The sequence below is a fragment of the Varanus komodoensis genome, unplaced genomic scaffold, assembly GCF_004798865.1.
Source record: "Varanus komodoensis strain SLA01 unplaced genomic scaffold, ASM479886v1 scaffold20_1, whole genome shotgun sequence".
Classification (NCBI taxonomy): Eukaryota; Metazoa; Chordata; class Lepidosauria; order Squamata; family Varanidae; genus Varanus; species Varanus komodoensis.
The window spans coordinates 13,660,013-13,676,636 of NW_025335587.1; the positions used below are offsets into that span (position 1 = coordinate 13,660,013).

A 16,624-nucleotide genomic window follows, 5' to 3' on the forward strand; every position below is an offset into this window, starting at 1 on the left:
GCGGGCGCGCGCCCGGAGGGGTCCTTTCGCATCCTCCAGGTGCTCTGGTCCATTTCGTCGGGCGCCCTGCTGCTGCTCCTGCCTGGCTGACGCGGAGCTCCCGGTGCGTGCAGCGGACAAGGCGCAACCCCCGCGAGGCCAGCAACTTCGCTCCGCCGCTCCGACGCCCCTCGCGGGGTGGGGAAAGAGTTCGATCGCTTTTCCTGCGTTTTTCCCCGGCGCCCCGCCGCCGCCTCCTCGCGGGATCGCCGCCTCCGATTTTGCAAACATGAAAAGAAGAAAGGAAATACCTTCCGTGGCCGAGCAATAGTTGTTGGGTTTTTTAACCCCACCCCCGATGGATTAAAAATTGTAAAAGGGGGGGGCAACGTCTCTCTGCCTTTGGATCAAGGCATACCTTTACGCTCGTTGCTTTTTGCTGTTGAAGGTGCAAGGAAATACAGAATATACCAATAAAAAGAACTGGTCAGCCATTACTTTCCCGGGTTTACGCTTGGAAGACCCTCGCCGTTCTGTGCCCACACCCCCTCGCTCACATTCCTTGGGAGTCTCTTCTCCTGGTTGCCCCCCTCGGCCCCCGTGCTTCTCCTCCTCTTTCTCCTCCTCTCTCTCCTTCCCTCCCTCCCTCCCTATTCCACCGGGGGGTGGGGGAACCGAAGTTGGAGGGGGGGAGAAAGAGGGAGGGATAAGGCAGGCACGCGGGGGTTGTGCGGGCGGGCGGGGGTGCGAAAAAAGAGCCATGGACGGAGCCGCACTCTGCAACGGCTTTCGCCAAAAGCGGAGGTCCAGATCGCAGCGCGACCGGGAGAGGCGATGCCAGCGCGGATTACAAGGTGTCTCCGCCGGAGCCGAGCGCGGGGCGCCGCGCTGGACCAGAGCGCCTTCCATTCTCTCCTCCTCGGGCTCGGATCTTGAAAACAATGGCCAGCCGCCGCTCGCGCCGTCCTCCCGGCCCAAGCCCCCCCGGAGGAAGCGCAGGGAGTCCTCCTCCCCCGAAGAGGACATCATTGACGGCTTCGCCATGGCCAGCTTTGTCACTCTGGAAGCCTTGGAGGTAACGGCGCCGCGCCCTGGCGATCGCGCCCCGCGCCCCCCCAGCCCAGCCCAGCCCAGCCCAGCCCAGCCCAGCCCAGCCCGCACCGGGGCTGCAAGGAATCCGAGAAGGGGAGGGGCCCGCTGCGTTGCCTTATTGTTCGCTTGCGGGGGAAGGCGGCGGAGGGGTGTGGAAAGCGGCGGCTGTGCCGGGCTGGGAGGACGGGGATATAACAATGCAGACCTGGGCTCCCCACCCCGCCCCGCCCCGCCCCGCCCGCCGCCGCCGCCGCCGCCGCCGCCTTCCTCCAAATATTTATGGAGCGGCGAGGCAAATGTGCGTAAGTCTGCGCTTGCTTTGGCTGCAGCCGGAGGGATGCGCTGCTCGGAGGGAGGCAGCGGCGCGCTCTCCGCTGGCTCCGGTTCTCTCCAGCTGTTGCGGAGCGGCGATGCTTGATGTGGGGAGGGGGAGAGGGAAGAGGGTGCGCTGCTTGCCAGGGTATCAGGAGGGGCTGGCAGGAACTTGGGGGGCGTGCTTGGGTCACCCCTCCTGCATCTCCGGGCGGGTTGCCCCTGTCATGGGGGGTGCTGGGGAGAAAACCCCTCACTGTCATCGGAAAGGCCCCTTGGAAGCAAAGCAGGCACGGCGGCTGTCTTGTACTCCATCACGCCGCTCCTCTGCGAGCGACGAGGTCCGCCTGGGTGCCGCGTTTGGACCGGTGGAGAATTGATTTTGCGCTGCCTTTCCGCACTTTTCCCCGCTCGGGTCTGCTTTCCTGGAGGGGGCGGTTAAAGCGATAAGGGGCACGTCTGGTAGTTGTGGGAAGAAAGAGCTCCTGCCTTGACATGGGTTTTGTTTGGGGAGGGAAGGGAAGGATTAAGCAAGCGTCCGTCCTCGGTGCGCCCTCTGACCTGAAGCTGGCCTGCGGAAGGGGCCCGAGGCTGCAAGGCAGGATGTCCCAGGCTGACGGTCCAGGATGGGCGCCGTAAGATCCTCCGCGCTCTTTCTCCCACGCACATCCACACGCTCCTAAGTTGCTTTCTAGGCTTTGTCAATTTCATTCTTCCTTCCTGGGTCGATTTCAGAGAGTTTTCTTGGTGCTGGGTTGGATGTTTGGTTAGTTTCTTTCCAAAAACGCTGTATGACGCTTGTGTTTGCAGTGTACTGGCCAGGCTGGCCTTTTGAAGCTTCTCTTGCATGGACGTTGACAGGCCTTCAAGATCTCTGTGCTACACCTGCCATTCCTGTCAAACTAATGCTTGCCTTGGAGTTTATCGGCCCTTTCAGTTCAGTTTTGCTTCCGGTCACCATGGAATATGGGAGAAAAGGATCCCACTTCTGACGTTGCACAAGCTGAATTTACAGCCACAACTAAACTTTGGCAGTGCACTTCTAAGCAAATCCTGTTGATTTCCATGGCTTGCTCCTGTGTAAAGGGCTTAGAATTGCAGTTTCAGTCATTTTCCATGCTACAAACCTCCCTCTTTGTGTTAAAAAAAGTTGGAAACTTTAAGGCAACTTTTCCTGATGTTGGATGGGAAGGCACAAGAAAAATGCCGTACAGAACGGTCACGATGCGTTTGAGATAATACCTACAAGAGGGGTGGATTCTTTCTTAAAAGATGTCTCTGCTAAAGAGATGGCCAGCAAGGTTTCAACAATGGGTTGAAAAGAGACGGACATGAGGCCATTCCAGTGGGGGGAACTAATATTGTAACATGGCAAGATGGCAAAACTCCCATTTTGTCTGTTGTATAAGTAGCTGCAGGGATGTAACCACTAGGCAACATTGACATGTGTGGCCATGGATGTTGTAACCAGGGTGGGTCAGTGTGGAGCATGTCAGAATTGGACCGGAGGGTCCTGGGTGAAAATTCTCATTCATTTATGGAACTCACGTGCTAACTCACTTCGTGCCGGACATCCCTCTCAGCCCTTCCCCGCGGGGCTGGGGTACACCGCCTTGTCTTCCTCTGGGGAAAGCCCAAGGGGTGCAGCTTGTAATCCACCAAGTCAAAGGCCCACCGATGAAAACAGGAACACGGCTGTAAGAGGCTCATAGTCTTCCATCTCGGTTTGGCCTCTTCGGTATCTAAGAGTTGGAGGGGGATCAAGAGTTGTCCAGGTCCAATCAATCCCCCTGCAGAGGTAGGACACATGTTGCTTAAAGCCCCTGCACTTTACAAACCTCCAGTGGAAGAAATTCCACCACCTTCTGCTTCCTCCATCAGGACATGTTTTTATCACGCTTTGGCTGAAATGTTCTTCTGTGTAATTTGAAGTGGTCAGTTTTGTTCTTGCCCTCTTGAGCCACAGAGAACAAATTTACTCTGGTGGCTGTGATCATGCTCAGTGTATTTGAAGGCGCCCATCATCACCTGCCTATTAATCCTCACATCATACTCTTGCGCTCCAACTCTTTTAGAAACCCCGAAGGTTTCATTTTAGGCTAGACTAGAAAAATGGAATTGACCTGCCAATGTGCCAGGGAAAGTTTAACAAGAGTTTCACCAGCCTGTGAAATTGTGGGGAGTGTATCCATTTTATGTCAGTGATCGCTCGAATTAGAGCCAAGATGTTACTTCCTGCATCGCAGAGAGAGTTTTATTTTTGGTAGGAGACTGTGGCCATGGTCTGGTGGACTTACTGGAACAGGAACACAATCAGACTTGCTTCTGAGATGGCACGTATTGGTTTTTTCCTGTAGACCCTGAAGCATAATCACCCCAAGAGCTCCCACATAATAGAAACAAACTCTAGAAATCTAGCCTTGTGTTGCAAAAGCAGCAATGGGACCATTACGTCTCACAGACAGACCAATTCATTATGACACAAGTTCATCATTACCAGAATGCAATTATCAGATGGACAAAGTTTTGGTCTGAGTCGGCTGGAAAATGGTGGGCCTATGTGGATGGCGCTGGTGGAAGATGGATGGGATTTTGGCAACGATGCTATCAAGGCAGGAGGCTGGGGCTCCCCTGAACAAAATTTATTGATTTGTTATGTGTATAAATGAGCAGGAGGGCCTCAGTTTGCTGGCTTACCACTTCTTGAAGCAACTAAATGAACATCCATTATCTTCTAAAGACATCATGTATCTAGTAGTCCTGGGAGGTCTATGTCAGTAATGAATTTATTAGTCTTTTGAAATACGGCAAGACTTTTTATGTTGATTAAGATGGATTTTAGGCAGGCATCCCACAGAGTCAAAAATGGAGAAAGAGTGACTAAATTAGAAGATTTGCACAGGTGGCTTGTGTTTAACATTTTTTTTCAGTGTTCTCAGTTCTAGGGTGACCTGCTCCTTGAGATAAATGAGAGGGAATGACTTTGTCTGGCAAGTTTATGGCTGAGAAGATAGTTCAACCTCAGTTCTGCTAACGTGCTTAAAAATGATGCAGATATAACCAGCGTGGACCCTGTACTCACCTTCACAGGTGCAAAATGGGCTTTGCAACAAGCTTGGTGTGTGCAGGCTGACATGCTCATGCTCCTTCCCATGTGGCAGCAATGGCAACGGGCCCGATCCTATAGGCTGCCCGCTTGCAAGAAAAAGGTCTCTGGATCCGGAGGTTCCTGAGCATCCAAGGTTCTGCCGGGCCAAAGCTGACAGGGTAGGGCGAACAGCAGAGCCAATTTCTCTGCTTCTCTCCCTCCCCTGGTGGTTGCACTTTTCATCAGATGGGGGGGGGGCGGGTTCCAACCCAAATAGCAACAACACTTAGCAGGGCAAAGGAGAAGGAGTCAGCTCAGAATCTCTTGCACCCTGCCCTCTTCGGTTTGTTCCCTCCCCACGCACTGCATCACCTCCTTTCCACATTTATCGGGGTCGGTTTTCTGACCTCGGAGGCCGGCCAGCCAGCTCAGCTCGTTCCAGTTTTCTGCCCTCTGCAAGGGGACAGGGGGTTTCTCTCCAGTTCTGTTCCTGAAGGTCAGTGTGCTCTGGACAGTGGGAATCTCTGCAAAGTGGACTCTTGGACGATGTCAGGGTCTGTCGGGTCGCTCTCTCTGCCAAGTTATTTCTCTAGATTATAGCTCAGAAACGAAGCCGACAGAGGTATGGAAAACGGATGCAGTTAATTAGCAGGACAGTATTCCTTTGATTTTTATTTTGTGTCAGGACGTGTGTCTGCTCCGCCTGCCCCCGTTCTCCTCTTTTAAGAAGAAAGAGTAAAAGGACAATCAACAAAGATAATAAAGCACGAGCAACGAAGTTAACATAATAGCAGAAAGACGGGCTCCTTGATGTATTTCTAAAGATGCCATCAAACTTTTTTAGATCAAAGATCTTTGATCAGACTTCATAAACCTTCCTTCCCAGAAAAATATGTACATTTTAACCAAACTATGCACAAAGTCATTTAGCCTGGGTGCACCAAGGTTCTCCAAGCTTGTACTCCGTTCCTTCGGGCAGAGAGAGCCCCGTGGGCCCGAGTCCAGTTGCCACCTGGCTAAGCGGAGGTGGCCCGTGCGACGGGGAAGTGTAGCCCAGAACTGCATTGGCCTTTGTTGCAGCCTCATGGCATCTCTGGCTCATGCTCAGCCTGTGATTCGCAACTCCCAGCCTGACTGGCTTTTCCCCTCAGGTCTCTGTATTTGGGGTGTAGACCTGGATGGGGCAGTTGGCGGTCCTTGTCCAGGGTCCTCTGTGTGAAGAGGAGTTCCAGCCAGGGCATGTGGGAGGTGCTGCCAGTGCTGCAGCTCTTCTCTCTTAAAGGCGCAGAGGTGCTGGGCTGGAACTAGCCAGGTCTGGGCACGGGGAGAGATGAGCTGCCGTGTGGAGCGTGCGCAGGCTGTTCAGCCATGGCAGCCACCCCAGAGCATGAACAGAAGAGAAGCATCTGGGGAGGAGTTCCCCCTTCGATTCAACACTCGCTCACTCTTGACATGAGCAGAAGCTGCTGCTCAGCTGACTGGGGGCTTTTCGAGTTGTGTGGCCCTGTTTGCTCTGGAGTGCCAAGAGGTGCATTGAGAAGGGCTCTGGGGCATGACAGAAGGGCCTCCAAGGCTGCTTGGCCCAGCCCCCTACTTCTGCTCCAGGCCGACTTGTGCTGCAATTCTCCAGCAAGGGCTCCATGCAGGCATATGGCCTTTGATATCAGAATTAATATGCTGCTGTTAGGACCAGTGGCTAGTTGGAGCTCAGTGAGCAGAGGCCTCCAAGGTTCTCCCTGCCCCTTCTGGAGCCCTGATCTTCTTGGCTCCAAAATGGCGGGAGAACCTCCAAGAGCTGCAAACATTCACCCTCCGGCTTGCAGCGGCAGTTGGTGATAAAGCTTGAAGCATCCATGTGCCTGCTTCCCTCTCAAGGGAGCCCAGCCTCATGGGGGTGAGGATGCCTAAACAACAGGAAGTTTTACCTGTGGACACAGGACAAGCCCCCTGGCTCAGACCAAGCTCCGTCCACCTCCTTCTGCCTCCTTCCCCAACCAGGTCCTCCAGCGGACCTGCTCCCTTTTCTTCTTGCCCTTGGCCACTGGCTCCCTGTAGTCACAACCAATAGCCGTAAATGGTGCTGTCATTTATTTATGTATTTATGTTTAATTTTATTTTTGTACCCTGCTCTTTGCAGTGTCTCAGGGCGGCAATAACCTAAATAAACAATATATAAAACCAACATTAAAAACAATACTAGCTTTCAAAATGCTGGGAAAATAGAAAGCTTTGGGGCTTGTGCCGAAATGAAGAAAGCGTTGGTGCCAGGTGCACTTATCTGGGGAGCCCATTCCATAGCCAGGGCGCCACCACCGAGAAGGCCCTTCTCCGGTTAGCCACTCTCCTGAGCTCCTTCAAAGAGGGCTCCCGAAGAAGGACCTCCGAGCTTGAGGGCTGGGCTGGCACACAGGGAAGGAGACGCTCCTTCAGATATCCAGGTTCCAGGCCGTTTTGGGCTTTGTACGCCATCACCAGCACCTTAAATTGGGCCTGGACTTCAATTGGAAGCCAGTGCAGATGGTACAGGACCAGCGGCTTTTGAGGTGTCCATATGTCCTACATTCAGTGCTTACACTTGAGGACATCTGCAGACCTGCCTCCGGGTTTTTCCTGCTCCAACGGGAGTGTTTTCCCCCTGGCGCCTGGCCTCTGCCTTGCTCCAACGTGAACCGCTCGGTGCATCGGCCGAATGTCCCCCCCCAGCGAAAGTGCAATGCCATCTCCAGACGCATGAGCAACTGTTCGGCACGATGCTCCCCCACTCCCTTTCCAGATCTGCCTTATATCATTCCACCCACTGAGTGAATATGATTGTAAACAGTTGTTCAATTACGTTTGATGTGATCCAGCCAGATGTTACTTGCCGTTTTTCTGTGTTCCGTACAGAGGAGGAAGAGAAGCGAAGTAAGCTGTCTAAAAAGTAAAAATAGCAGCCAGTGATATTCCTCCCGTTTTCAAAATGCATTAAGCATGATGTTGTCAGACAGAAATACAAGTTATCCTATAATTACTAAAGCAGGCCCGTATTTAGCTTAGAAGGAAGCACTGACTGGCTTCATCACAGACTTCCATTTTTTTTAAATGGACACTTAGCTAGAAATGTAATTCATATTTTTTTTGAGGGTGGCAGGGATTGTCTTCATGCTGAGTCCAGTTTTGGAGATGGCAAAGGCTCTTGTGTCAACAGTCCTGCTAGAGTTTGCCAGGCCGTTGTGGGAGAAAGCTGGGGAGACCTAGCTTGCTCCTTCGGGAAGCTCCGGTGCTTGCTATGGGGGGTGGATGCTGGGAGGTAGCGGCAAGGTGGTGGAGCAAAGACCCGTGTGCTCCAGGGACTGTCCTGTGCACCGTGCGGTCACCATCTTGGAGAATGTGCTCGTCTTTTTGGTGCAAATGACACATTGATCTGCCAGCTGTGCATAGAATGGGGGGAGGGCATTATAGAAAGCAAGGCTTTGCCCGCTCCAGTTGGATTCGGCATCCGATTGTGATCAGGAGAAGGAGGTGCCGAACGCTTTGATGCTCCTCAAGGTGCCTGGTGAAATTCCTCAGGCCAAGTGTGAGAATCAGCCTCTTTGGAAGGGGAGGGGGTTTTCAGGAGGGGAGGGAGCATGGGGCAGACCCAGTCCTTGACCCCGTAAGTAGGTGTCAGAAGAGGCCGGCTGTGCGGACTGGAGGGCCTCCATCACTCCACCACCTTGCCCTCCAGCAGCAAGAGCCCCCCAGGTGTGGCTCCAGCTGCCTTACTGAAAGAGAGGGTCCATGGGAAGTTTCCAGGTTGGATTCCATGCTTGGCTTGAGCAGACCTTTAATTCTGATAATAAGGTTATTTAGAAAGCAAACTTTTCTGTTTTCTGTTGAGTTTCAGTAAAGAAATTGAAGTTCAGGGGGTTGTCTGGCGCTTTGGAAGCCGAAGAAGGGAACCAGTTTCTGAGGGGCATCCCTGCGCACTTGCGGGTCCAGGCTGCCTTGGTCCAGCCAGGCCTGCAGAGGGCAGCATAGGGCGCCCCCAGCAGGAGCATCGTGCAAGGTGTCTCAGGCTGGTTGGAGCGTGTTGGGTCTTACCTTCACCAGGAGTGCAAGGAGGGTTCCTGTGGCATAGGTGTGGGGAAAGCGGTGCACCTTGGGAAAGTGGACCATGCTTCTGACTTCCTTCCCAGCATGCACAGTTGTGCCAGCCTTGGGAGCTCATAATATAAGATTTCTCCAGCACTTCCTTCCAGAAAAAGGGGACTAAAACTAATCAATGCATTACTTACCTCTGAGTCATAGCCTCCTGTCTAGGGTGGCCAAGGGTCCTGCTTTACTAAGGACAGTCCTCTAAAACCTACCTATGGCTGAAGAAATACGGACACCATAGAGCTGTAGGAAGAAGTGGCCTACGACCACTTCGCACATGGGCAGCAAACCCAAGTGGTGCTGTGCTGGCGAAGAGGATTATGCAAGGCACGTGACCTGCTCCGTGTTGTGAGCTCACATGCTTCTCTCAGCATGATGGGAATTGCGGGCTCGTCACCAGGGCTGTTGCCATCCAGCTGGCTTTTAGAGGTGGACTTGGATGTAGCATCATCGTATCAGTCTTGGGCTACCCCCACCCCGAAATGTCCTCTTTGTGACAGCCCTGTTTGGCTGTTCTAAATCCAAAGCTGCTGGCTTCCCTGATGAAGGCCACCCATCTCCCAGCTGCTCTTCCTTTTATTCTTCTGCGTTTGACCTTCCTTGCATGATGGTCTTCTCCAGAAAGCCTTGTCTTCTCATGACATGCTCAAAGTGGGGCAGCCTCAGCTTTGTCAGTTTTTGCTCCTAAAGAAAGCTCAACAATTTCAGTCTTGAGGCTGAGGACTGTCCTTCGTGAAATAGGACATGTGGCCACCCTGACTGTAGGTGAGAAGCCGTGCAGCTTTTGTAGAGTGAGGAAGATCACGGTCCAAGAGAAATCATCATGCTTAATGAGTGGCAGTTATACTGAATAATTGATTGATGGGGACCAGTATGTAAGAAGTAAGACTGGTGCATACCAGGTGCGAAGCAAAGGAACAAGTCAAGGCCAGCAAATTTGAAGGATGGCGCTTTGATACTCAGAAGTGTCTGATTCTGCCTCGTCTTAGAAGCTAAGCAGGGTCAGGCCTGGGTCGTATTTGGATGAGACGCTTGTGTTGAGCAGGGGGTTGGACCTGATGGCCTTCTAGACCCCCCCCCCCGCCCCCAACTGTATGTTTCTGTGATTCTGTGATCAGTAGACGAGGAAGTATAAAGGTCTAGAACTGAACATGGAGAACCAGGAAGAAAAGTAGTGAGTGGAAATAGAACTTTCAACAAGATCTTATTTTCTTTATGTACATCTTGGCAAGCGGAAAGTTGACGAACAGGGAGTCAAAAGCAAAATACGGCATGTTCCGTAAAGTCTCACCGTGTCTTTAAAAAGAATAAACAAGCATACAAAACTTCTGGTGTCAGCCTTTGTATGTTCAAGGCTGTGGGAATCAAAGATTTGGTGCAGCATGGCATGGCCTCGTTAAAAAATAAAAAAATAGAAGCAAGATTTCCCCCCTTTTGGTTTGACTAGGAGACCCTGCCACATCCCACTTGGGAGCTGACCTGAAAGCTGCACAATTATCTCCAGCTAAATTAGTAGTTTGATCTTCATTTGAAGCGGAACAATACATTTGAGTCGGATGAACCTTATTAAAAATAGCCCAAGTGCTTGAGTTCCACAGAAGTCTCTGATGTAATTAATAAAAATGGGGTTTGGAATTTGTTGGCCAAGGAAATCTTTCTCTCTCTGTCTCCCTTCTTTGAGTTGAACTTTTATATAGATGGGGCAAGTGGCAAGATGTGTTTTAAGATTTCGCCAACTTGGGGGAATTCCCTGTTCTTTAATTGGGGTGCTCTGATTGGGGTTCAGCTTGCTGAATGCTTCCAATGACCATAGCTGGGCACTTTTCTCTTGTGCAGAAGAAAGTGGTTCAGTTCACATGACAAACCTCTTGGCGGGGTTCTCGTGGTCTGGGCCTGACCAATGACGAAATGCTCCTGCAAGGACGGGTCCCAGCTTCCTCGCTCAGTGCAGTCCCGGGCTGAGCTTGCCAGGATGCTCCGTGGCAGAGTGGAAACCACAATGCTGCGTGCAGATCACTGGAGAACCACGTGAAGTGTGGAGCCATGGAACAGACTTGGCTTTCCCATGGTGGTTTCTAGGCCAAACGTGACCTGCTGAAATACCACAGCAGAGTCCGGATGACACAGCACAACATCCAACTCAAGAACCCCTCATGGCATGTCATTGCGGAGAATCTGTCTGCTGTGCAGGATGCAGGAATTTAAGAGCGGTGCTCTCTAATGGGGTGGGATTCATTTACTGCACAAATATATTGTGCATTTATTAAGGACAAATTGGGTGACCCTTCCCCCCCCCTTTTGCAAGGAACTAAAGCAACTCAAGGGAGACCCCTCCTCTCCATTTTGTCCTCACAAGGATCCTGTGCGTTGAGTGAAACTGCAAGTCTGTGGGTGGCACAAAGTCACCCAGGAGCCATGGAGCCAAGTGGGGAACAAGAACCCATATCTGAGTCCCGATGCAACATTCTAACCACTCCACCCCACTACCCCTCCACATGGGCTCTTAACGTCCTTGCTATTTCTTGGCAATGCATAACTGGCCATGCTACATAGAAGTTCCATGACCTGGAATCTGGCATCAGATGCCTTTACTTTGGTTACCAGGCAGGTGAACAGAGCCTCTGTCCAAGTGCAGAGTGCCTTTCCTGTCTAAGTCAGGTCCTTTCCAGGCAGGACTGAGCAGGGCTTACCTGGTTCAGACAGCTGAGTGCGCCAAGCAGTCATCTTAACGGCAATGTTAACTAAATGAGTCAGGTAACGCCAGGGAGCTCTGCTTGAGCCCCAGCACCTTCTCAAGGCTGCCAAGCACTGAGAGAAGTAAATGAGGTGCTGAAAACCCTTCAGTTGACGCTCCAAGTGACTTTGGTAGAAATTCAAGATCTATTCCTTTTCCTGGGCCCTTCAGAGCCAACATGAAAAGAAACAGCAGTGCTTGCTTTCGGAGGTTGCCAAAGCAACCTGTGGGACCTGGCTGAGGTCAGGTAATGGGTGCACCGAGCTGAAGGGAGTGTGGGGGGGGGGAGCCAGTTACAACAAATCTGATGCTCTCCCCATGATGCCCCCCCCAAAAAAACAAAACTTTTCAGCTGTTCAAATTTGCAGATGATACTAAGATAGAGGCGATGGCCACAACTGAGGAGCAGGTACTCCAGATCCAAAAGGATCTGGACAGACTATGGAAGTGGGCAGGAGACAACAGGATGGCGTTCAATGTGGATAAGTGCAAGGTCTTGCACTTGGGGCATGGGAATGGGTGTCATAAGTACAGGTTAGGTGACAAGTGGCTGGAGAGCAGCACTTGTGAAAGGGACCTCGGGGTGCTGGTTGACTGCAGGCTGAACATGAGCCAGCAGTGTGATGCGGTGGCCAAGAGGGCGAGCGCCACCCTTGGTTGCATAGCCAGAAGTGTGGCTTCTAGATCGGGAGAGGTATTCCTGCTACTCTATATGACTCTGGTACGCCCGCAACTGGAGTACTGTGTTCAGTTCTGGGCTCCACATTTCAGCGAAGGGCCACGAGGATGGTGGCCAGATTGCAGGGAAAGCTGTATGAGGAGAGGCTGAGGGAGCTGGGTCTCTTCAGCCTGGAGAAGAGGGGACTCAGAGGGGAGCTGTTGGTGACATGCAGATATGTGAGGGGGTGTCACACAGAGGTGGGTAGAGACCTGTTCTCCCCTGCAGTGGTGGGCAGGACACGTTCCAATGGAGCAAAGCTCCAAGGTTCAATTTAGATGCCAGGAAGCACTTCCTGACAGTTAGGACGCCCAGGGTGTGGAATGGGCTTCCACGGGAGGTGGTTGAGGCCCCATCAGGGAGGGTGTTCAAAGAGAGGCTGGACATACACATGGTAGACGTGTCATGAGCAAAGCTGGGTGGAGATGGGGGTCAGACTAGATGGCCCAGGAGGTCCTTTCTGACTCACTCTGTTTCTGTTTCTAAAACTTTGTTGGAGAGGTTAAGATTGCCCCTGTTGTTCTTCCTGGCCTGTTGGCTGCAATCCAGCAAGCCTCTGGATGCCGCTGCTCGCAGGCCTCCTTCTAAAAGGGACACCTCCCGCAGGATGGTGCCCTATTTGCCTGGTGCTTCTGGGGCCAGAACAGGGAGAGCCGCTTTTGGAATTGCTCTGATGGTTTTTGATCACCCTCCGAATGACGTGCCAGGCGGCGCTTCTGTCGTTTCTGATTTATGGTTTTGAACAACCTGACAGCCATGCTAAAATCTGTCATGCCCAAGGGGAAAGATTTGTCATGGAGCATTGATATTCCAATTGGTGCTCCTGCTACGGGGGGCCTGAATATTGCTTCGGCTGGGAGAAAAAGGCTCATATGGAGTCCGGACAGGGAGCCCCGGAAACACGAGTGTGCGAGGGACACACACAAGCTGGAGAGAAGCAGCGAACAGTTGCCTTTCACAGAGTCAGCTGCCAGCTCTTTTGGTTGCGTGCCTCTGGTAATGAAGACGTTTCATAAGACAGTAACAGTATGTCGGGAAAGATGTAATTAAAGCAGAAGCAAATTGGCACTTCTAGATTAAAGACAAGCTGCAAATGAAAACACCTGTATGTTCTCCTTTATGTATTGGCTGTGTAGGGCGGACTGCCAGATATGCAAATAAAAAGACATTGACAAATTTCCTTGTATGTGTAGGCTTGGGAAACTCAACTCTTTTATTAACCTGGCATTCGTCTGGGCTCTCAGCAACAATCGAGCTCTTATTCAATGTTGTTTGTGCCAGATCAGGATGAGAAAACCATAAATAATATTCGAGAGGAGTTCAGTGCTTGGGGTGCAGGTACCACTGCTTTTCTGAAGGACTGCCTATCCCTCGGCTTACGGGGTGCTGGCATTGCTTGGTAACTCTCCACAGTTGTCCACTTGTGGCTGCATGTGTGAACAGTGGCCTCCCTCAGAACATGCAAGCCATGGTGGTTTTATGATGGACCTTGGGGTTGAATTTCAGGCCATGTGGCCAACGGTGGGAGGACTGAGCCGCGAGGGCGGAAACCATGATACAGTAGAAACCATTGGATTGTCTGGCAGGTTGGTCATGGTAAAAACCTCCAAACCGTGGTAACCACACAGGGCTACTTGTCATGTCGGGTGAAGGCAGCCCTTGTATGAAGTTGTGGAGATGCTTGGTTGGTCGGTGACAACTGTTAGAAATATGGATGGCACCACTTGATGAAGCCACACTGAGCCTGCCAGGTTTGAACTTGGGGCACTCTGGTTTCTCATCTCTCTGGAAGGCTTGTGTGTCCCAGGGTTTCGCTAGAGATGGCAGCAAAAGAAGAGCAGGTATGAACGTGGATAAGAAAATGCACACTAAATTAATTTATTCGTTCGTCTTGCCTTCTTTCCAAGTAATAATGTAACATAGAAACAAAGCGAGGCAGAAGGGGTCTCCCGGGTCATCTAGTCTGACCCTCGGCTCCAGCCGGCTCTGCTCACGACATGCCCACCACGTGCATGTCCAGCCTGTCCTGTAGGCATGTCTAACCTCGCCTATGTCGTTCTACTCTTTCTGCCCGTCCAACAACCTTGTGCCCAGGCCGGTCCTCTTTCTCAGCCAGTCACACGGGGAGTTTCCTGGTTGGACAAGGATCGGAATCTGGTTCTTCCCAGATGGATGAAAACAGTGTAATGGCTGCCCTCTCCCGAGATGCTTAAAAAAGTTGGAGTGGAAAAACAACCAGGACATTTCCTGGTTCAGTGTCTGTGTCTGCATGGGGGTTAGTGTCTCGGATACTCGTGCTGGGCAGGAGTGGCACTGCTTTGAGGCGTTGGCCAGGCAGAGCTGCCTCGTTTTGTTAGTTATACAGTTCTGCACCTGGTCTCCTGCTGTGTAGGGAAGTCCTGATGAAACTCGTCCAAAGCACGCTTGCAGCTGAGGCAGACTCTCCAAACGACATGCCCCATATTGCCTAGAAACTAAACGGGTACCGTGGGTGACCGTCCAGCGAGAACAGCGCTTTGGTCAGCGTTCTCCACGTGCAGAAGGACTTCGTAGAGAAAGGTGGAGTGAGCCTGTGTCCTTGGCCCCATTCCGTCCGCATTGGGAGGGGAGCCACCAGCACGCAAAGGGCCTCTCTGCTCGCTTCTCGCCATGCATGGACACCCTGTAAGGAACCAAGATCAGACACTCCATGAGACTCTCACGGTGACGCTCGGAGGAGGTCGGAATGGGGCTGCAACCAGGCAGAAAGGGCCACACAGGGCTTGGGGGCGCCGCTGAATGAATTTATGGCAAAGCAGGGTTGGTTTGTGAGGATTGCCGTGCAAGTTCAAGAAGCAGCTTCCTTTCTGCAGGGTTTCTGAATTGCTCAGCAAGCTGGCAGACAATTTAGAAGGAGGGCAAAGCTTTCTTTAGCACATTAGCGTCGATCCTCATGAGTAAGGAAAGGGAAAACATTTGGGGCACGGGCTTTTCTGGCCGCCCCTACCTAAGATGGCTGAATCCTGTTTTCACCGCCCTCCCCCCAATCAGTGAATGTGGTCCCCCTTTCCATAGACAAAGTGTCTGGCAATAATGCGGGGAAGGGTTAGCTCTGTCTGGCTCTAAGGAATCAGTATTAGTGCTGAACCAGGATTAATGGTGTTGATTTCCAAGCCGCTTTCAGTGCTGTGCCTCCACAGGGCCCAGATGCTGCCCTTTTTGAATCTTTCATCTGACCCGAGCATCAAAAGGGAATTGCTAACATCTCCCCTTTTATCTTCATTTTCGTTTTAAAACTTGATAAATTTTTAAATGCAATTACATAGGCTCATTTTGCCGCTTCCTCTAACGAGTCTAAAAGACTGCAGTATTAGCTTTCCTGACAGATATGTTGCAAATGTGAACAGATTAAACTATTTATTTTCTTCCTATTCTCCCCCACCCCCTCCACGCACACACACGGCGTCACAAATGATCGTGCTTTTCTGGAAAACTGAAATGCTTCAGGAGAGGGTCCTGAAATCTGGATGACCTTTCTTCATTCCCAATTATCCAATTATTTTAGTTTCAGGAAAAATGTTTGCCCAGAGGATGGATCAATTATGGAGCAAGTTAAAAGCTTCCAATATTTGGCAGTAATACTCTACCACACTCTGTCGTGGGTCACTCAGGAATTATTTGCTTTCCAGAAAGCTCAGGCTAATTTATCTCCCATGCTACACTCTTTTTATACAGCAAAGGGGGTCACATCCCTGTAGCCATTAACATCCTTGATGTGATAACCTCCTAATTTTTCTTTTTTGTAGAGCTGCTATTTGGATGGGTGTGGGGGGTGGAACCGTGTGATTATAATGCTGCTTGATTTAAATTCCTATGAGCCCTTTTCTGAGTTGTGCTCTTAATGCCTCTACACTTTTGGAAACCAGACAAGGTAAGAGCTTGCTTGGCAGCCTGAAAACTTTGGCTCAGGATGTGTGTTTTCAAAATAGGAACAGGGCTGCGAGCACATGCAGCTGTGGATGCTGCTATGGGAGGAGAAATTTGATGCCCCGAAGCTGCTCCTATTAGACTCTCACCCCTTCTAGTCGTTCATATGGGCTGCCTTCTCTCATCTTCCGTTGCTTTTCTTCCCCCTGCATGGACCCCAAGGCAGCTTAGAAGATTCTCCTCCTCTCCATTTTATCCCCCCAACACCCCTGTGAGGTAGGTTGGGCTGAGAGTCCGGGACTGGCCCAAAATCACCCAGGGAGCTTCATGGCAGCAGGGGGGACTTGAACCCAGCCACTACGTCACATGGGCTCTGCTGTCCCAAAACAAGGACTTCGGAATGTTGCTTTTCAAGAACTTTTGGCTCATTGGCTTGCGATCTGCCCTCATTGCCACCTGGGTGTCTTCAGGGATGATCCTTAGCACTTAGTCCCCTATTTTAGGACAATACAAGTCACTTAAAAGATGGAGGGCTTTCCCTCTGGCCAGATTTGATGTTTAATTTCAGGCAAGCAACCCTCTTTCTTCAAGGATTTCCCCTGGTATTTTATTTTATTTATTTAAAACTTTTGTACCCCATCCAGCCACTGCCGTCTCGGGTTGGCTTACAACAAGGAAC

General features: G+C 51.4%; 1 protein-coding gene across 2 annotated transcripts in view; it reads left to right on the plus strand.

Moving 5' to 3' along the window:
- The first annotated feature begins 739 nt into the window (after positions 1-739).
- The window catches only part of AUTS2 (activator of transcription and developmental regulator AUTS2), a 709,751-nt gene continuing 693,866 nt past the window's right edge, over positions 740-16,624 (plus strand). For both annotated transcript variants that reach the window (XM_044430464.1, XM_044430465.1), the window contains exon 1: positions 740-1,054. In XM_044430464.1, coding sequence (XP_044286399.1) covers positions 740-1,054 — 315 coding nt within the window. The remainder of the gene's footprint in view (positions 1,055-16,624) is intronic.